The 22,488-nt window shown below is 33.0% G+C and overlaps 1 protein-coding gene across 5 annotated transcripts in view; it reads left to right on the top strand.

Annotated features, from left to right (window-relative positions):
• mGluR (metabotropic Glutamate Receptor) overlaps positions 1–22,488 on the top strand; it is a 47,442-nt gene that overhangs the window by 11,840 nt on the left and 13,114 nt on the right. For 3 of the 5 annotated variants that reach the window (XR_014180884.1, XM_081994086.1, XM_081994084.1), the window contains 5 exons: positions 11,284–11,347; positions 13,103–13,186; positions 13,244–14,127; positions 18,170–18,496; positions 21,196–21,377. Coding sequence is in view for 4 of the 5 variants with exons in the window: in XM_081994086.1 (XP_081850212.1) it covers positions 13,184–13,186; positions 13,244–14,127; positions 18,170–18,496; positions 21,196–21,377 (1,396 nt within the window). In the remaining variant the exon portion in view is untranslated. Of the gene's footprint in view, positions 1–3,540; positions 3,613–11,283; positions 11,348–13,102; positions 13,187–13,243; positions 14,128–18,169; positions 18,497–21,195; positions 21,378–22,488 lie in introns of those variants that run through there. The other 2 variants (XM_081994085.1, XM_081994087.1) reach the window with 2 other exon arrangements.

The raw sequence follows: 22,488 nt of genomic DNA, 5'->3' as shown, positions 1-22,488 counted from the left end.
TCTTAAGAGGGGGATTTACGACTATTCGTAGATTTCGTGTGAAGATGAAACCTTAAAGGCTTATACCGTTGTGTTGTAACGACAGCGTGCATTAAATTCTGTATTATTCTAATAGAGTCGGTTTCAATAGTTTACTTGAATGGTTAGCACCGTTTACAAAATTCCTTTTTGCGAACCGGATAATGATAGATGGAGCAAATTAAATTTCCTGAGATCCAGAATGGCAATTTTATTCGTATAGAGAATCCCCTATTTTCTTTCTCATAAAGCGTGCGAATAGAATTTAAAGTTGGCTTAACCACCAGGATATTGCCTCGACTTTTTAAACAGACAAAGAGAATGTGATTAACCTCGACTTGTCATGAGCTACTGATTATCCTTACTTTATAATTGAGAGTTTAACTGTCACGATTGCCCTATAAACCCATTCGATACAAACAAAATCTGCTTTTCCCTTTATTGAACAACAGAGGCGTTATTGTGTGAGTTTTTAATAAAACTGGAAAATAGGCATGAAACTCTCTCGAACAAATTGTATTTTTCGTTATGAAATATGGGCATAACTTTATTAACGATAAATTTATCATCCATGCGGAATTATCAAGGTTATGCCTAAATCAAATTTGTTTATTTTATTGCAAAAATATGTGTTCCGCTATGGGTAAAATTGAATTACCGTGTTTAAATTAAATACACTCCACCGTAATGTTTTAGTCGAAAAACAACACGGAACGCATAATATACCAGAGCTAATATTGATACTTTCAGTGTTGACCCTTTTCAAACGATATCGTCACTCATCCTTAGCTTTAATTTACAAATTATTCAATTAATTTAATTCATCACTATTCTTTAAATAATTAGATTACTTCTCCACTTACGATTTTTGTATCTTTTCTATATATGTCCTTGATTGTATTATGTGTAACGCCAAAAGTTCTCGGTTTATTTCTGGAATACAATACCCAAAGCACCAAATTGGAATCCTAATAAAATGTGGGCGACTCAAACATATTTCTTTGCATTGTTACCAAATCCCTGAACATTATTCTTATTAGACCCTGGCAAAGGAATTCTGAGACACGTTTTTGATTGAAAGGCGATTTAATGAAAGGTAGAAAACGATGCAAATTTAAAAATTATTTCAACTGGAAAGGTCCAATTTGTAAAAATTGATTTATATTTATCGTGGTTTTGCCTGCAATAAGAACAATATTTCCAATTACAAGGAAAAAGCGTTTTTCCGGTACGAAAAGGCGGTTCTGTAATTATTTCCTGAAAGGCAAGGTGACATTTTTCTTAACTTTCTACGAAACTTGAAAATGTATAAAATAAAACCATTTCAATTCTGCAATTTCCCAGCCGTTAGATTAAGGAACCGAGGGCCGAACACACAAAACTCTTTTATATTGAAACAACGTTTTTTGAGATGAATAATAAAGGAAGGGTGCAATGTAAACAAGGACCTTCTCTAAATTTCGTCTGAATATTATCTGAAGTCCGCCCTTCCGCTCCAACTGGCAAAAGGACATCATCTCGCTTTAAAATATCTTTTAATACTCGCAAAAATATCGATTTTCTTGTCTATAGAAGACTTTTCATTCCATTAGTCATCGCCGTTAAGAAAAGTCGTTTTTTTAAGAAATAATTGCGAATTGTTTCTCTAAAATTGTAATTAATCTTTCCGGAAGCAAACGGCATTACCATAACGGTCCTGGACGTAAACAACTCGAATAGTTGGATATTTCCAGCTCCAAACTATTTCGCTTTGGAGTGGTCAAAACTATTTAACAAAATTGTGGTCCCACTTTGTAGCTGAAATTTCTCAAAATACCCAGTAATTTCGAGGCAGTAAAAATCAACTTGTAAGCAGACAATAATAACACCCGGAAGGTCTCAACAATCAAACTATGTACATCTAACTAATAATTCAGACTGCTATATTGGAAAGTTTGTATTGCTTTAAGGACCTTGGAGACTCAAGTAATCAAGCTACGGAAAGAATTCCATATCAGATTTGATCTTATTTGTGAGAAAACAACATGTAACAAATGTTTAAATTTAAATTGCAAATAGTCCCATTCACATGCAATAAAACTTTCAAAGTGTTTACTCGTTGTTGAAATACTTCCGGGGAGACGAAGCGTCAGAATTATTTGTTCCGTTAAAAGGTGTAAAATAATACTTATTTTTATTTGCTGTGCCGCTATATGCAAAATCTTTTTTTAAGGGACACACTCGAAATGTGTATTTGCTTTAAGGATTGAACTTCAGGAAACTCGTTGAGTTGCTTTTAAAAATTCATTTCCTGAAAGGTCGAAATTGTGAGTTGTCAAATCGACCAGGCAAAAATATCATTCTACCTCTAACATGCACTCTAAATCCGGATTAACTTTTGTCAGAGAAAACTAAATTTTGTAGGTTTATGCAACCTTTTAGAGGTTTTCTATTTAAACTAATATTTTGCTTGTAAATTGTTACTGTTTGAATAAAGCCAATGTATGAAATACATAAATCTCTATTTAATGAACCATGTTTTGAATCCATTGTTCATCTAATGGTCAGGGCTCATAAAAGGTTTTGATTATATGGATTAAGCTGTATAAACCTCTCTAAAATGCACCCCGTACTGTTTTACTATCAAAAGCTTCCAACCAAATACTAGTTTCTGCACTGACCCTTTTCAAATGATGTTGTCACCCATCTTTACCTTTAGGCTAACATTGCCGAGGTTCATTTACGAATTTGCTTAATTTACCAACACGATTGTTGCTTTGCACTGCCTTTAGAAAGATCTGGAAATCACTTGACTTGACATTTTAAATTGAATACTCCGAACCTTGCCAATTTGAAGCTTTTATAATACCGCATTAACTACGCTTAGAACTGGAAATTTATTTCATGTTTTCAGTTACAAAGTCCTGATAAAGTACCTTTAATTAGGCGGGACTTACGTAAAAGCTCAAATTGACTGAGATGAAATTAAATCTGCATTTAGCGTCAAACATTGAATAGGATCAAAGTGAAACTGATTCAAGTCACATGCATAAAAAAGAGAGTTAGTATTAAAAGCCACTCAATTAAAGGCAGCACAAAAATGTAATGAAGTTTGATCTCTAGGAATAAATTTCAAAAGCTTTATATCCGGTGATTAAAATTTAATCGGAGAACTTACACAATTTTAAATCTGGGTTTAAATTTTTTCTCTAGGTGCTTTAAATCTTCTGTTCCTTTAGTAGTAATTTCTAAAGAGATCCATTGGATGGGAAATCAGAAAATCGCATTTTTATGACAAATCTGATGATTTAAATTAAAACCATGGAAAACATTTACTTAATTCTTATCTTTTCCCAGAACTAACAACAATCAATTATTTATAACCTTGTATAGAAAGATCATAGATACAAATAATTAATTAAATATATGCAACTCTTATCAGACTGATATTACCCAACTTTAAGTTTTATTTTTTTTCCACCCGGAAATTTGACTTATGAAATTTATGTATATATTTATGCAGTAAAATAATCTCTACTTATCAATAAAATACTATCGAGTTGTATACGAAATCGTTCTAAGCTCCAACATGTAGTGCAGTGAATTGTTTAGTGTGTAAGTATCCAATTTCATAAAACAGAAAATGTTACGAACTGACTTTAGTTGAAGTTCAAGAAGAACACTTAATTAAAATAGGGATTAGTATCAAGTGTAGTGCATTAACTCCCATATAATATAAGTCCATTCAACTTTTACGCAGGCAAAGTTAGATACAATGTATTTCAAAACAGGTGGAAAGTTTCTCAAACATGTATGCGCTTACGTTCTTATTAATTATTTAATTCAAAAAAGTTTTAATTTAGCGGAGAATTTAAACAACGTTTTTAATATAGTGTTGCATTCAACCAGTCAGAAGCTTGCACCCTGTCTGATTTCTGCTCTTCATAACGTTTTCAAAGCGGATAAAAATGATATAAATATTACGTACTGCTAGAGTTAACTTCTACATATAAAGTAGATTTTATCTTAACCATGGCTGGAGAGTATTATTCCACATCACCCTGGAAATAAAATACTTTCATGACATATCTCATTTTACACTAATGGAACGACTTCATACTTTTTATTTCAATCAGCTACTCGGAGTTGTTTTCTTGCGCCTGAATTATTGGATTAAATGAAAATGCACGCATAATGCAGATGTTGTATTTTAAAATGTGAGATGGATTCTTTCAGTCGGCAGATTACTTTAAAACCCTACAATACATGAATTGAAAAATTCTTACGTTCCAGCATCTTTTGTCCAACTCTGATATGTTATGTTATAAACGAACGGGCACGGCAATAGATGTCGGAACATTCCTGAATTTATACAGAATTGGTGGCAATAAAACCTCCAGGAAAATGCTAAATAAAAACCTTTGGATTATCATGCATCGCCCGAACAGAAAATTGGGTAATAGACAAGGAAAATCCATTTACTAAAGTATTGTTATCATTTTCCTCGAAAGTTATAATCTTTTTTGTACCAGAAGTTGAAATTTACAGAGCTTTTACTAGTTATTAGTGTGCTCTAGTGTCTTTACAAATACTAATCTCGTTAAGACATGTAAATATCAATTCAAAGTTTAGTTTATTAAAGTCTAGCAGTTTACCTTCAAAGTTTCGTCAAACTAGAATCAATTAAGTATACTCGACTGGTAGTGTTCGCACTAGTAAATACCTTTTACACATCACAGCTCTAACTGTATTGAAACCATCATAGCGTAAGAGTAAGTATGGTTTGGCCATTATACAGAGGTAAAAACAAAAATAGAAAAGTTACTTTTTATCCAAACATAATCAACTTAAAACAACAAAGAAAATAACTAAAACACTCTCTTTTAAGTCAAGAGTACTTGAAATCTCTATAACTCTGCAAGTTGTAAGACGGTTTATGCTATGAACCTGAAACTCAATAGGCCATTGAAAACAAATTACACTAAATAGGGCCGTAAATGTCAGCGGTTCTAATCTCCCTCAACAAACTTGATCCCTCAGGTTAGATTATTCGTAACATATGAGGTGTTACCTATAGAAGGGTAGGAAGAGCTATTAGGGAGCCATGCCCTGCATTTTAATGAGCTGTAAGCTTCCTATCTATTATAACTCATTTGCAGCCCTTGAGATTTACATTAACACTCTAGATTTGGTAACAGTATTAGGCGGTTGTACTATTACTTGTATTTTCAAATAGAATAAGAAACATCTGAATGTAATCCTCCTTTCTCTTGTAGCATCAACAAACATTAAATTCTCTAATAATAGGGCTTTGGCAAGATCCAGGTCAAACCGAATCTCCTTTGAGGGTGAGGTCGAAACTCTGTTAATCCTGTAAAGGGTTATGGCAAATAATTAGTGTTAGAGCGTCAATTATCGTTTACGTGTTGTGTTGAGTTTATTATAACTTTTTTTGCAGTTTGTTTTGTGATACCAAAATTGCATTAGAAGGCGAGCACACATTTTAGGATGTCTGGTGAAACAGTATGACAGACTAATAGTCATCAATCACTACATTAAGTTTAATGCACATCAGACGTCCATAGCAAAGTCAAACTACTGTATGGACAGAGTTTAGCACTTTTTTAAAAACCTGGTTGTGGGCTTTTCGTACGCACCGTGCTTTTTTACGTAAAAGTCTATAAAATAAACGAAGCTCCGTTGTGTAAGAGTGAAGGAAGTTTTACGTGCATTTTCTTATTCTTTCAAGAGGGGCGTAGGAATTTATGGAACGACGAAAGACAATTTGCTTTTACTGTTTTTTTGAATCCATTGAATAAAATGTTTTTCACGGTTATCATAGTTTCGAAACAACACCAGAAATTAGTGAGATATCGTATAAATCACTTTAAAAAATAAAGCGGGATACGTTTTATTTATAAGTTTTAAAATTAATGAGTTGGTAAAACTTCCCACAACTTTCAGCATATTTTAATTTATTTTAAAGTCACTTTTGCAACAAATTAATTACGTTACAATTTCAATAATAAGCATGTAAAAGTTTAATCATTAAGCTCAACTTAATTAGAAATTTCCAAATTCTATGAGACTCTAGCTATAATAGGTTTTCGACATTCGTCACAAATAACAAAACAAGGAATCAAAATTAATCTCCCATAGTGTATATTATGTACAATAGAATGAACTATAAGGATTCCAATTACGAATAATGATGTTGGATTACAGATATAAAACCCTATCGGAACTGAAATTCGGCGTAATTGCGATTACCCTATTAATCAGGTAAAAACTTTGAAATTTTCATATTTAATTTAATTAGAGGAATAATTTGTTCTGTTGAAATTTGCCTGCCAAGGAAAACTTTCCAAGTAGCCGTCTAGAATATTAACCGAAAATCATTAATATACATAAGATGCTTTTTCAACCAATGGCCATCAGTACAACTTTAAATTGTATTGTAAATGTATGCGAAAATACCTAAAATGATGACTAAGTGTTCACAGTAAAAACTTTAATTCACTCGTACTCCACTAATTCACTTTTTGATTTAAAATACTCATATACAACAGTTAAGCACTTTATTATGTTAGTTACGTCTCACAACTTTAATTCAATTTAATTTTCAGAAATTCTGTTTCTGGGAAAATTAACATAATACTCTACTAACAATTCATAATTCTCATATTCTATTTACAGTTGGTCTCAGATAGCTGGTAAAATTGAAAATAGAGTAAGTATTGTAAAATTGAATTTCCTATACTTTGTTATCTTTTTATAACCGAGGTATATTTATTTTAGAGGATCATTTTTCAATTATGTGGTTACATAAATATGCCGCATTTTAAAATTATAATATTCTATCTATTTACAAAAGATACTTATACAAACAAATAAGATTATTCAGCTTTGTCCCTTTCATGTACTTACATTTTCAAAGAAATCCCTCATACTTTGAGAGTTTTGTTACGATTTTATAAAATCCTAACAATTTTAGAAGGAAAATATTTTGGGGTATCAGAGAAACACATTTAGTGGAAAAGTTATTACAAATTTGTTTTATGAATCCATTTTCCGGTGAACGCTACGAAAATGTTTCGTCTCAAAGCGTTCCAAGGGTTATAATGGCATATGGCTCATGTGCCGTTGGCATTTCCCTCATTTAACCAGATATTTTGATAACAGAGAGCTGTTTTATAACAGAAAGAAGATGCTTATTTGCCGAAGGAAAGGATTTCGTCTTTAATAACAGAAAACAAAGTTTAGCCGAGGACTTTCGTTCGTTGTCCCAAACGCAGCTTAGTAGTATAACCGGCGATTTATTCGGGATTTTCAGTGACTACCAACAAAAGAAAAATAAAATTCGTCTGTCAAAATGGGGCCTCGTCACTTTTTAGGTGTCTAATCATTAGTCATGTCGAGCTAAGAGCTGATAATACAATTGAATACAAGGGAAGTAGAGAATGCTTCCTGCAGTAAATTTACACACAAAGCAAGGGATTTATAATGGCCCTGCATTAGTTATCAGAAATGGGATGTGGGTATTTTGGGAAGTATCTGTTTTCCACCGAGAGTTTCTATTATAAATTATAATAGCAAGACAATATGACACACTCATCCATTTGGGATAATACATTTTCAAAGTTTGTTTTGTTCCGGATCAACCCCATCGATTTATTATTGCTGATAGTAGTTTAGTATGTATCAGGCAAATTTTAAAATAATTCATGTTACAGAATTAGGAAAAGCCACTATCAGCGAACAGAGGGGTGTTAAAGAACTTGTTTGTTCCAGGCAAATTTGTATGTGACCCTTTGCAGCTAGATAACATTCTGGAAGTGACGTTTCAATTTTGTTTCACACAATGCACAATGCGGTACCGAGCCTTTTACAAAAGCATCCCTTTTCCAAATCCCTTAGACGTCCGATTTACTCTGCTTTAGCCCAAAAATCGACACGTTTCTCTTTTTAAACGTTCCTAAGTGTCCAGTTATTCGGGATTTAATGTCTTATATTGGCGCTGTAAAGATAACCTTTTGGATTCACCAAAAAGCTTACTAAGAAGACAATTTCAGTTTTTGGGTCGAAATTTCCCTATAGAAGTCAGGCCTTTTATTTGTCATTATCTGCTTTAAAGCCGAACCAACTATAAATACCCTTCAAGAGCATCGTATAGAAAATCGCATTTATCACTCTCCAGGGTACATTCCCGTATAGCTTCTTTGAAGTTGAATTTACTAGAGTCAACCCATCGAAACAATGAAGTCAAGCAGAGCTTACTATTTCCAGAACCGTTGTCGTTTTGGGACAAACTTTTTATCGTATAAATCCTAAACATATTGGAACATGTCTAACCCCTTGACGGGTATGCTGTATCAACTAAAAGAGTTTAACAGAACTTGAATCAATTCAATTATTTACAGAAGAACGACTTCAAATACAATCTGCAATATTATTTTTGATATCGTGTATTTCAATCCGTACAGTAAATGATTTTTATTTCATAAATCGATTTTAGATTCAAGAGTGCAAAGTTTAGAAGTATGCAAATTTCAGTTCTAAACTCTGTACACGGCAAAGAAGATTAAAATATTCAAAACAGTTCGATTTAAATGAGGAACACATTCCGTTCTAAGCTGTTGCAATATGAGTTTAAACGCTGTTTGTTTTACTATCTTTTTAAACGTCCGCTTACTGTGCCTCGAATATTTAACAGTGGAACTCCCCCTGAGTCAAGTTTTACGTATTTCCAAAGCCTTTTTTTCCAAATGATTTAGGAAGACCTTTATACAGAGTAGTACAAATTTAGCCTGGATGATCGATAGATATTGCTGTCGCTTCTTTGAAGCAAAATGAAAGATGTTATTTTTTTAGTATCGATTTCCACAGATGTAATGGATAGATTGGTCAACTTCCTTATGTTTGTTGTCCATTGTGAATGCTGTTATGTTTACTATAATTATCGATCATTAATCCTCATCGGCTTGCTAATCAAACTTCTTGAGGTATCAATTGAGTAACACATATGGGTAAACAATATTCCATAACTGGAAACACATCTCCGGCTGTAATTGGATCTGGAATGCGGCAAATTATCAGAGTTTACACCTCCAACCAAATTCGTAACAATTTTTGCCGGGAAATGGCACTTTCCTTACCAGTAAGCGGTTATTAAAATATCAGGCAATCTCATCCTATCCGATGGCATATTTTTAAATCACAGAAAATAAATGCAAAGCATTTTCGAGCGAATGTTTTCCTCAGAGTTATTTATTGCCTTCTTATGTTCGGGAATAAAATATTGCGGTGTGAATACGAGGAAATTACGCATTTTGTCACTATTCTACTTTCGTTTTTTCGTTATATAAATACGACACTGAAACGTGCGGGAAAACACAGTTTTTCGATCTAAACTAAGTCAAAACATTATACCCTAATAGAACCATACATTATTTTCTTCTCATTTAAACTGTAAATTATTTGTTTTAATTTTATAATGAATTAACTAACATTCAATAAACTTCAAACCAATGCAGTTTACACAGTAAATTTCAAATACAGCCATTTGCAATCATATCCACTCAATTTGTATGGCAATCACATTTATTATAACCACTACCACCGTAATGAACTATATTAAGGATAATTTGATTTAAGTGTGAAATAGCATTTTAAAGCTATAGCAGTAAAACAGTTTATTTATTTAACGTTTTTTATAAAATTATATAGTAAAAATTGAAAAGTTTTTAAACAGTGTTTTTAAATTTTATTTTGTCAGTTACGGCAATGTCAGTATTATGAATTATTTGCAACAATTGTGTTTGTCTTTATCACTGAAAATACATGCAACAAAAATAAAACCGAATTTGTATATTGGTCAGGTTTCCTTATCTGAATTTCAATTTCACCTTTGTTCCGGCTCTTTCGAAACTCTTAACAACAAAAGCATGTAGTCATATGACTGGGATATTGAAAAAGCGAAGGGATCCATTAATTAAACTGTCATCCTGTTAGCAAAATCGTATTTGGCCGCTTTTTTCGTCGACACACGTATGTACGTTACATTTAACAGTTTATCGAAATCCTGGAAATGAATAAAGCCAATTAAGAAGTGACACTAGAAAACGGAAAACTATTAGCAAAGCTGCCAATTACCATTTGCCTGTTTAATGAAAGCAACTTGAAAGCGTATTAATTACTTAAATTGGATACCGTCGGAAATAAGTTTTGCTGTAAATTTTGATCGAAACATGCTTTTGATTAAATTCCGAAAGCAATATTTTTGATCGTGGTATACTTGGTTTTATAGACTGTACTCGGTGCAGCGTAGTATATTGGAAAGTTATGAACCTCCCGAAGATACAGTTAATAAAGCCATTTAAATTAAACTTCCTCAATTCCAGCTAATATATTCAGAATTCACGAGCACCTATAACATCATGAATCATACTACCAAAACAAAGAGCTATTGCAATCTGCGCGCAAAAGATTATCATTCAGCGGATCACCGCAATTTTAAAATAGTCCACTATTTAGCATATCCCTCGAAGTTTCGTTAGTTATGAATTAAAAAATAGGACATTTGAATTTGAAACATGACTTTCCTATTGGATCGCAACCATTATTAGTTTATATCAGTTTGGTATTCGGCATTAATCTTGGTAAAGCGAAATTAGATAGTTGCCTGGTGAATTTCAGAGCAAATAATGGAAATTCTGCTGGAAATCTATTTTCTTAATTAGTTCTAAGTGCAGTATTAATTTTCTAATTTAGTTTGCAACCCGGATGGGTTTACATAATCCCTCTCCCTAGGTAAATATATCAAATAGTACCCAGAATAAAAAGAAAACAAGGTTGTTGTTTTTCCCATATACTGCTGTGTTTTCTTTTCCGCATCTAAAGGAGCCAATACACTTTACGATGTATAACTTACGACAGTGAGACTAAAATTGAAATAGCATAATTTAAGCATCCTTCTTAACATAGAGCCTTAAACTAGTTAACTTTCTCGCTAATGGCTGATGAATTTTATTGCCATTGAAAGCTAATTGTTTCCTAAGGGAGCAAGGTACATAATTAGGCTTAATTTGTGTAATTAACGAACGTCACTAAACGCTATTTACTCTGGAGTGCACGTGACCTGTTAATGAGTTATTATGAAATATATTGTCCTAAATTTAACGCAAATTAGGAAATCCGTTATAATATTTATTTCACTTTGTCAAAAATGTTTGCCACTCATTTGTTGATTGTTTTCAGTGTGAATACTACAGTGATGTTTATTTTCAGGTTTGGGCCTTTCTGCCAAAATGTTCTCCAACGAGCTTAATTTCCGTTTCATCTTTAGGGGCGTGTGAGTACAGTTTTGATTTGTTATTTAGTACAATTGAATACTAAAACACTAACAGAACTTACACATAAATATAGTAATTGATTTAAAAGACGTTCAAGACAAGTGGTAATTTTTTCTTGAACTTAATAATTTAAATTATTCACTGTTTTTGAAACAAAAGAGTTAAGCAATAAAAAAAGTTAAAACACGATCTTAGTAAAATATTCAATAACTAAGTATCCAGTGCAACAGTAAACCGAGCATAACTTTCCTACTTAACTTATCAAAGATATAAAAGATTTATACTGGGTAACTTTAAAACTACTTCTAGAATAGTGGAAGTTTATTAATTCAGCCTCATTGGAGCACCTGTTCAGCTTCAGAAAAACTTCTCAAAGATATCAAATACCATCGGAAATTTTATGGGCCCAGGGGATTTCTGTAAAGTTCTTAATGTATTCTGTTCAACGCGAGATTTTATATAAGATAGCCGGATGGTGTTTTTTTTTGAGGTTTGTTGAATGTTATCGGGAGTTAACATCACATAAAATTTTATTGACGAAATATCTTTTATCACTTAACAACAAGACCCTAAACCGCAGGGAAAACAAGCACCCTAAATAGGGATAAAGGAAAATGTATGTTAGAGTTCCTACACAGGAAAGATAGTAATGGAGCGCATGATATTTACAACGGGCCTTGTCGTTGTTTAGAGGAAAAACCACTATCTTCAAACGGTAAATTCTCCTAGTGTAGAGTTAGTTTCTCAATTACTTCCAACCCCCCGGAGAACTTTGAACTTCAACTTAACGCTAATAAATAAGGAATAACACTACACACATCTCAATAAAAAGCCCATTTGGCTTGTGAATTATTTATTAACTGGGGAGCATCTGTTTTGCTTTATTGGAAAAGTTATTTCCTTATCTTAACAACTAATTACACCAAACTCTGTTTCCCTAATTTTAAATAAGACTTCTTTGTCAGTTTCAGATAATTTCACTTTCACTATAAAACTCGAACCACAAATCTTCACCACAATGTAACAAATTTTCAGTCATATCAGCATCAGGACAGCAGAAAATTTAATAAAAATGCAACCACTTCGTAACAAGCTTCATTTGCTGAAAAAGGTCTGAAAGTCTGAACTTTACAGTGTTGAAACGTTGTAATGTCCCTTGTCTGTTACACTTTAATATAAAAAATTCTTTCCGTTCTTCTCTAAGTTGGTGGATTTATTTTGTTTTTCTGATGCTAAATGCTCTTAAGTTAATTAAGTCTAGAATTCTTAGTAAACCAAATTCTTTGAAAAATAACATTTTTGAGTAAAACAATAAGTAATGGAAGTATGGAGAAATTAGTTTACAAAACCTTTCTGCTTACTATTAATTTTTCTAAGTACAAAGTTGGATTTCTCTGAAACTTTGTTTTCAGCGACTACTTGGTTTCCTTTGTCGAACTGTAATGAAAACTAAAGTTTTCTTCCTGGAATCAATCTATAAGAGCTCTGAAAGATACTCTTTTTAAAATTCTTTTAATATTAATTATCTTTTATGTCTATGATGTTTTGTTTTATTAAGATTTTGATGGTGAAACATCATGATCATTATTATGCCTTAAAAAAACTTTTAGTTGAAACTCTAAAAATCTCTTAAAAACACTACATAACCCACAACTTTAAACACACTATGTTAAAATGCTGAAATTAGTCCAGGCCAGCATAACAAACAGAGTAATTTTATTGATAAGTGTTTCATGATAATCATTTTCTTGTAGAACACATTTACCTAACCTGTTCTTTTGTAACCATTATTGGATGATTGCCATAATGTTCTGCAAGACATCATTGAACTAACTATGGTATACCTGTACGATTTTAAATAACTAACTTACATTAACCTACGTATTTTGTTTCAGAGTAGAACCAGCTTAATTATTACGCCCAGACAACTGGGGATGTTAATAGTGTTTCTGTTTGTCCCCCTACTGCCGTTTATGTTAGCACAACAAGAAATAGCCAAGTCACAAATGGATTCATTGCAAGCAGCCACAACCATCCCCGGAGATATTATTTTAGGAGGTTTATTTCCTGTTCACGAAAAAGGCGAAAAAACACCATGCGGCCAAAGAATTTACCATCGAGGAATCCAAAGAATGGAAGCAATGATGTTTGCTATAGACCGTATAAATTCAGACCGAAATATCCTGCCCAATCTTACCATAGGGGCACATATCCTGGACACGTGTTCACGAGAAACTTACGCTCTGAACCAGTCTTTAGCGTTTGTTAGAGCATCAGCCCTTAACAACATCGATACTTCTAATTACGAATGTGAAGATCACTCGATTCCAAGACCTAGAATCAACTTTTCGGGCACGGTGTTTGGCGTAGTGGGAGGAAGCTACAGTTCCGTTTCCCTCCAAGTAGCAAACCTTCTTGGACTATTCCGAATCCCTCAAATTTCTCCAGCTTCCACTGCCAAAGCGTTAAGTGACAAAAGCCGGTTTAAATACTTTGCTCGTACAGTACCACCAGATACGTTCCAATCTAGTGCTTTAGTAGACATTGTCAAAAGCGTCAATTGGTCATACGTTTCTACTGTTTACTCCGAAGGATCTTACGGTGAACATGGAATAGAAGTTTTCCACAGAGAAGCTGGTGAACGCAACGTTTGCATAGCAACGGCAGAAAAAATTCCTAGCAACGCTGATGAAAAGGAGTTTGATAACATCATTATTAAATTGAAGAAGAAGGTGAATGCTAGAGGTGTTATTCTGTTCACCAGGGCTGAAGATGCAAGGTGAGTTTATTACCTTTGTTTATAAAATTGTGTTCATAAATCTGGTCTCCAGTTATTATTAGACTAAGGTTACTAAAACACGACAATAAATTTGGTTCGACATTTACTGGAAAAGTGATTAACTTAGGTTCTATCAGGTCACCGAACTGCTGTTAATTTTATTCAGAGAACTAATTTTGCCTAACTGCTATTTTTAATTTCTTGCGCAACTATATTTCCGTAGGAAAGTAAGCTTTCAAATTGTTCCTCGTTCTCCTATAAGCTTCCTAAAATGTTAAACACAAGGAGACGACAGCTTACAAACACATTTTAAATGTCAGTCAGGTATATTTTGTCGCATCTTTTATATTACATTATCCAAAATAGGTTCACTGACGTCAGTAGACGGCTGTTGTAACAATAATAGTGATTATGTTGCATTTTCCTATCTCACCCTACAATATTTTAAATATTTTTATCTAAATATTTTTTTTTTAAAGCATGTTATAACAAAACTTGATTGCATAACATCTCTAATAACCGGATGTGATGGAAATGACAGGGTTTAATTTTAAAGAGTAGTATAATTTTAAATAGCCTGATAATAAATTTTGTTAATTTTGTACCACTGTATTCTAAGGGTTTTATAGACGACGATTCATTAAATTAAGTGCCTCATAGAACAGTTAACTGACATTTAAATGGACTATAAAAATGCAACAGTAAAAACACATTTCTTTTATGAGATATGGTTGCAAACAAGTTTTCAAAGGTGAACTTATTGCTGCAACCTCAACCGAAAACATTGGAAAACTTAGAAGCTAAAAGGAATCTCTTTTCTTTGCACTTTGAGCTAAAAGGGAACGTTTCACTAGCTGATGTTTCCATCTGTAAGTAGTAAGTTAGTAATAGGAGTTAAAAGCTAATGCCTCTGTTCAATTGTTTTCCAGTGCAAGACTAACTTGGTAAAGCATTATTCAAGTAAATTAAAATTTTGTTTAATGCTTTAATTGTTTATTGCCAGAGTAACGAGAAAAACAGTTTTTTGCTTATTACCATTTAATCACTTCGAAGAAATACTAGACAGGACAATTTTGCCAATTACTGACTGAAATTCTGCAAATTTTTTAACGATTCCGGGAAACGTTAACTAACTAAGTCTTCATATAAACTACATAATCATCTTCATTAAATGTGAGTTTGTCCCTTAATACACATTGAGAAGCAATCAGGCCCAATATTGAGCGAGTTTTCCCTAGGGGCCAGCTTCATTGGCCTTTTTTCAATTTCCGTACTTAAATGGATCCAGTGCCCTTAAATCGACTTCATTTTAATTTGTTTATCGGACAAATGTTTAGACTTCTGTCGGTTTACTTTTCTAGTCCCTAATGCACAGAATGAGATTTTTAATATGATACGGATATTGTTGTTAACTATTAAACCATAACACGTGTAGATTGAAAAGTATTCTCAAAAATTCATTTTTACTTGTTACTAAAAATAACCTCCAAAAAAAGGCAATAAAAGTTCTTAAATTTTTACGCCACATTATCTCCCCCATATTTGAAAAACGCTCTAAATATAGGCATGAGTTTAAAATTGAAACATTGTCCCACATTTAGCGCCCTAGCGTCTCCAAACTGAGAAAAATTAAATTATCCAGTTTATATTTAAATTTTTGCTTTAGTGACTCCCTATAAAGCCCACCATAAAAACGTCAAAAACGATTTCAAAGAACAAATTGGTACCATTTAAATACTCTTGATTATTACCCAGTATAAGGTTTTATTCATAAGTTAGATATGACCACGATTATCAATAATGCAAAGTTATACAACCAAATACAATAACTCTTAAATTCATCAGGATTAACTAATTATTAGCAATTATTATCCCAGACTGTACTTATATACAGTTATGCAACACTAAGACGAATTGAGTACAATAGACCAATATATTGCATACCTACTCTTTGATGTTCAGTTTCTTCAAATAAAAAAAAGTAGGTTATAAAGAGCCAAAGGGCTCTAGGAGGAATATAAACCAAATACGTCTTACCGAATCTCCTGTTTACGAGAAACCAATTTTAGTAAATCCGGCCGCTGGAAAGTAAACTATAAAACGTCACCGGAAAAATCCAAAAAGTAGCTTTTGTAAATTGTAATACAATTTGGAAAATAGCGTAGCACACCGTTCTGACAGGTTTTCATTCAATTTAGTTGTTTTGAGTATTTCGTTTCTTCTCTGTCAGTGTCAAATTACCTTTATTATAAAATGATATAAATCAAAACTGTTCGTCGAAACATAAATCTTGGGTGCTAACAAGATAAGTGGCCCTGCTTGAACAAGCCTTGAGCATTTTCGGCCATTAATTATCCCAAGGAATTGGTCCTGGCTGATTAAATATAAAGTTTTGTGTATGATCATGTTGCGATTTTTCTTGCCTCAGTCTCTCATTGTTCGACAGTTTTTAACAGGTTTTTCCATCAATCTTTCCCAAGTTTTATTCTCTAGCCCTAATGGTTTCGGTGCAGTTTATGAGTCGGAATTGCCCTTATTGTATACGTTTTGTGTTTTACACTGCAAGATTATTTTACCATAACATGGTATGAGCCTCCAATTTAATGAAGCTAGAGTTTAGGGTTTAATTTGGAAATATTACAACATTAGTGTTCACTCATAATGTTAAAGAATTCATTAAACTCTTATTGGGTAGGTTAGTTATTACTGTTACTGTTGTCTTCAATTTACTTGATTTGCGATAACATAATGTTGCCTCAATTAAATTTTTAAGACTGCTAATGATATTGTCAAACAATACATTGAAATTTATGTAACCTAATAAATTACTTTTATTCCTAAATAAAGTAACTGTCATAATAATCGTCTCCTAACCTTGCATGGGAAATGTTTAATTAATTTGCTATTGATCGATTATTGTACGAAATATCTGGTGAAAAAGCCGTTTTGTAAAGTTATTTCAAAGCTATTAAGAGTGTGCCAATCCAGCAATTTATCATTCCATGTAGCCCTTATTTATACTTTCCGTTTACAGAACGCAAACCCATAAATTTTCATTAAATGGACCGATCTACAATTAGGTTATTGAATAAAAAAACATGCTATATATTAGTTTTCCTGTTACCAGTTTGTGATTAAAGTTTAATTCAGCCAAATAATTATCCTGGAAGGCAAAAAATTTATTTTTGTGGTCTCTTCTGTTATAACTTTTGAATACAAGAATCCTTGATTTTACAGTTTTTCTTGACTAATTAGATGAGGGGACGAGGGCTTGCGTCACGTGACACCTGCCATAACTGTCAAAACACTCACTAGTGACCTAAAAGTGTAATATGAAAAATAGATGTGTTCCTTTGATTGTCAGCTGTGTTTACAGCTCCATGGAACCAAATTTGACAGTTTTGACGTTAAAGAACACACTAAGTCACGTGACAGCTGTCATAACTCTTGAAACTCGTTCACCTGTGACATGAAAGTATAAAATTAGAAATAGTGGCTAATTTGAGGAATAACACTGTAAGTTGTGTTTACAGCTAAGTTTGACAGTTGGAACGTTAAGAAACACATTAATACTTTGCTTGCGTCACGTGACAGCTTTCAGAACTGACTGATAAAGATTTTTTCATTTATATTTTTTTAATCTGGCAGCTTGAGAAAGTCAATAGTTAAAGAGATTTTTTACTTTCAGCACCTGTCGAAATACTGCATTACAAAAACTCGGTATACATTAAAATATCCATCGAAGAATCCATCTGCCGTCTTAGCATATTTTTATCCTGAGTGGTACGTCAGGTTGCGAAAAAAATTGAATTTATTCTATTTCCGCAGCAGCCAAGAATTTTCCATACAATTTCCATGAGCAGATTTCGGCACGTGCCGAATGTTCGTGCCAACGAGTTCTCATTTACCCGAGTATTCATAAAAACAGAGACGTTTAATGCTTATTTAACACGTTCAATTTCATAGCAGATTTGAATTACTGTGCCATATTTTTTAGGCACACGTTTCATGAAATTTTGTTCAATATTTGGTTCATTTTCAGGAGGATTTTGTTGGCAGCAAAACGTGCAAACGCAACCAGATATTTCTACTGGGTGGCCAGTGACGGATGGGGCAAACAGCAGAAATTACTAGAAGGGGTTGAAGATGTTGCAGAAGGCTCAATTACAGTGGAACTTCAGTCTACCAATATTCCGGAATTTGATGCTTACATGATGGCTTTAACACCAGATGGAAATACCAGGAATCCATGGTTTAAGCAGTACTGGGAGGATTTCTTTCAATGCAGCTTGACTCGAAAACCTTTGGAGATTATTTATCCACCTAGGAATATTTGCAGACCTGGTTTAAGACTCAGCCCTGAACATGGGTAAGAATTACTTCTCAATTTTACTATTTGTGATTCCCAAGTCAAATTAAAAAATGAAAGATAAATCCATTATAGCAAGTTTGTGTAAGAAAAACCTCAAGTGCCATACTTCAGCTAAATTGAAAGAGTTTTTACATATTTTAAAAGCGACTTAACTGAAGCATTATGGCCTATTCAGTGGTTTTCCGAAGGTACTTACTTAAAGCGTTATGATTGTAGGAGGCAAAAGTTTAAAGTGCTAATAAAATAGATAAAACATTTTTATGATAGCTTTTAATAACTCAAAAATAAGACTAGTTTCAACATTGATGAAATGGAGAAAACTTTGAATTGGTTGATTAAGTTGAGTATGATGGAAAATTCAAGAAAAACGCTTGTTGAGACAACTTTTGAAGGTTTCTTTAAAGTAACTTTATATATATATAAAAAAAATAGGTGTGAGCTTTCAAGGGATTTAAGAAGAGCTGTTAGGTTAGGAATATCTCCTAATTCCTGTTGAACCACTTTGAAAGTTCCAGTACAAGGAAAGTTTTAGGGTTGATACGCCGAATGAAAATGCATGCCTGGTCTGCCTTTCGAATAAGTTGTTGTCAAGGTCTTAAGGTTTAATTTCAAACTTACGGCTTGAAGTTTTTCGCTCAGCTGGGTACTTTGCAATTTAAAAATATACAACAGGGGTTTCAGTGTTGCAAAAGAGGATTTTATCAGGCAAACAAGTTGAAGAGGTGTCAATTTCTGTTTAAGTTTATTCGTAATCGGCCTACGTTTTTGCGGGCACGTGGGAATTTAAAAAGTAAAAAGCAACGTGTGTAAAGCACCAGGACACAATACTTCGTGTTTTATCTGGTAGAAAAATGAAAGATGGAAAAACGTTCGGTTTGTGATAGGAGCACCTAATCACTGACTGTTGTTATATTTCTGGGCCTGAATAAGGGAAGGGTAAAAATTGGGTTCATATTTCAAGCTCCTGCCTCCGTTTTGTTTTCTAGTTACCACCAACAAAGAACATTTTTTATTTTAGATAGTTAAGACCTTTTTAAAAAAAAAAGTAGATGTAAAATTTTGTTTGTTCGTAAATTAAGTGCCACAAAACCTTTCTAGCAATAAAGGGGTTCCTGTTTTATCCAAACCAATTTGTTTGGGCTTTTACGAATAAAGTGTGAGCGTCGATATTGAGTTTTAATTGCGAAAATATTGACAATAACACTATGTTAATAACTGATTTAATTCCACCTCACACTTACAGAAAGCGGTTTAAAGGAAAACAGGAACGCCTCTGCTACCATTTTTCCAGTCAAAATGGTGGGTAATCAATTAAGCACGTTCTCTAAACTTAAGGCGAGAAGTGTTTGCATAACATTTTCTTAAAATGTCCCCCCATTTATTTAAGCTTTTTTACCGCCTTAGTTATAATGATTTTTTTTTGCTTTTATATTTAGGTCTATATCAAAGAAATGTAATACTAACACTTGAAATGTAGACACATGTTTTTTAATAATGAATGGTAGTTGAAAAATGTAAGTTTACAAACTATACTGAGAAGTCATAGTTTTTGAATGTTTAAAGAAAACACAACAAAAATTCATCAATCTCAGCATTTAGTAGACGGAAAAATTAATGTCAACTTAATCGATGCCACTCTCTATGTAAAACTATTTAGAGCCTCAATTTTTACCCTGCAGACATGTATTTCCGGGCAGCCAAAAACTAATAATGAAAAATTGATGTAGTCAAGTTTCCATTATTTTGGCGTCCGGATTCCAATCTGAAATTTGTTATTATGATTCGAGTGACGGACAATCATCAATAATTGCCCTTAATTTCCCCAGTCACTCAGTGAGGCATATTTGTCTATACAAATCATGTTTAAGTTAAATTGGATTTGAGTATAGTTTATACAGGGTGTCTGTAAACTACACAATATTTTTGTTGGATGATGTTGGATAAGCTGTCTTTAATAGAGTTTCATTTATGGTTTGTAATAACTTTAGAAACTTATCCTTCTTATCTAATTTCCTACTCCGAATCTCCTGTTTTATAACTCTGACTTTTCAGCACCTATAAAAATATGGTTCAGGTCCATAAATTTCCGTTAAATCTTCCGATTTACCAATTTCTACTGACAAAGCAAGTATGCTAACTTATCTCCGGAAATATCATTAAACATAGTTCGTGAACAACATGTTGGCTATAATCCTCGTCTTTGCTTCTATTTTCGCCTAACAACTGTACTTGAAAGACATCCCCCACTGTCAAATGGTGAAAATCGAATATAACCTCAACTTGAAATGAAGTTATGCATAATAAAGGCAATTTAGCATCCCCTTAGCCGGATTGCAAAGCAACACTATTGCCTTATATGTTTAAATTTGTCAAAGGTTTAACCTCGCAGCTTTATTTACAAATTTGGCTGAATAGCGCAATAAAGTTTGATCTTCTGCTTTGACTGTTTGATACAGAAGGTTCACGTCAAAAGCCCGATGAGGCATATCCCTTTTATTATTTACATCACAATAAAATTTAATATATTCGTCACTGTCTGTCGCAATTTGAAAGTTACTAAAAATAAAGGAACGATAAAATTTTATTCCCTCTTGCCTAGTAACAATTTTGGCTTACATTCGGGTCATGCTTTAACAAGTGGAGAGAAAAATGCTATCCCATTTAATTCAAAAGCCCATGTTAATCGCTTTTTTCAGATACGAACAAGAGAGCAAAGTGCAATTTGTGGTTGATGCTGTGTACGCTTTTGCTTTGGCTTTGGATCGACTATACAAAGATGTGTGCTCTAACTCTAACCAACCTGGAGTTTGCACTGCTATGACACAATTTGATGGAGGAGAGTTTTACCAAAAATACATCCTTAACGTCAATTTTGATGGTAAGTTTTATGTGTGTAATTTCTGTTGTCAAGTAATTATATGTACTATTAAACATATTAAATCAATACATTCACTGGCGGAACATGCACTGTATTAAATATAAATAGAACAAACAGGCAATACCTAGTGACCTACTGACATTCGAGTTTAAACAGTACATTATCAGGATGATGGTTAAAGATAAACGAGCTCTACGTATTAGATAATGTCCAATCATATATTCAACTAGATATGAATATTTTACGAGCAAGCATTAGTAGTGGGATATTAGCAAATTCATTTTAGGTATAAATATATTCTTTATTGCGGAAAATAATTTTTGATGCTTTAAAGTTGGGAGCGACGATTGGAATTTATGATCGCTATAATACAAAGGGTGATGTTAAAGGGACGTCGCTCGTCTGTATATTTTACAATATAATGCGTCCTGGAAACAAAATTTATGACCCAAAGGAAATTAAATTTCCAACAGTGAAAAAACTACAAATCCGGAGAATAATATCTCCATCAAGCCGCAAAAATTGCTTATTTTAAACCAGTTTCCTCCAGGAAACTTCTTTGTAACCGCCTTTTGTAGGTTTGAAGTACATTTACCAGGAAACGTCAAGATTAACAAAGAAGAATGCAAGAGATATTTAATACCCTATTGTGTACTTTGATAAACATGACAAAAGCCCGACCAAAACCAAATTTTTATGTCAGACTACGGATTTGTCAGTGTAATCTTGATACGTGTTAAACATGGTTAAATAAGTCACGCACGCTACAACTGGCAAATACAAATTACTACTTTATCTGTAGCACGCAAAATATAGTAGGACACTGTATATTTCAAATATTTTTTTGTTGTTGTAAACTAAGTCAGTATTATCTCATATCTTTAAATTTATGTTTGTACAAGTTTACGAATGTTATTATCCATTTTTAGTTTAGTTGGTGTTAGCATACAAACTTTTACAGTACACTTTGTTGCATAACATAACTAACTAGCTCTTAATTTAAATACTTAATCAATCAACGTGCTAAAAACTTACAAACACAATTTTCCATAGTTTGATAGGAACTACTTTCTAAGAATAGTCTTAAATCACTTTAAGCAAATGAAAGAAG

Source organism: Ips typographus, linkage group LG16 (assembly GCF_016097725.1).
Source record: "Ips typographus isolate SLU linkage group LG16, UJ_Ityp_2.0, whole genome shotgun sequence".
Taxonomy (NCBI): domain Eukaryota; kingdom Metazoa; phylum Arthropoda; class Insecta; order Coleoptera; family Curculionidae; genus Ips; species Ips typographus.
This window is presented reverse-complemented; position numbering and strand designations above follow the sequence as displayed.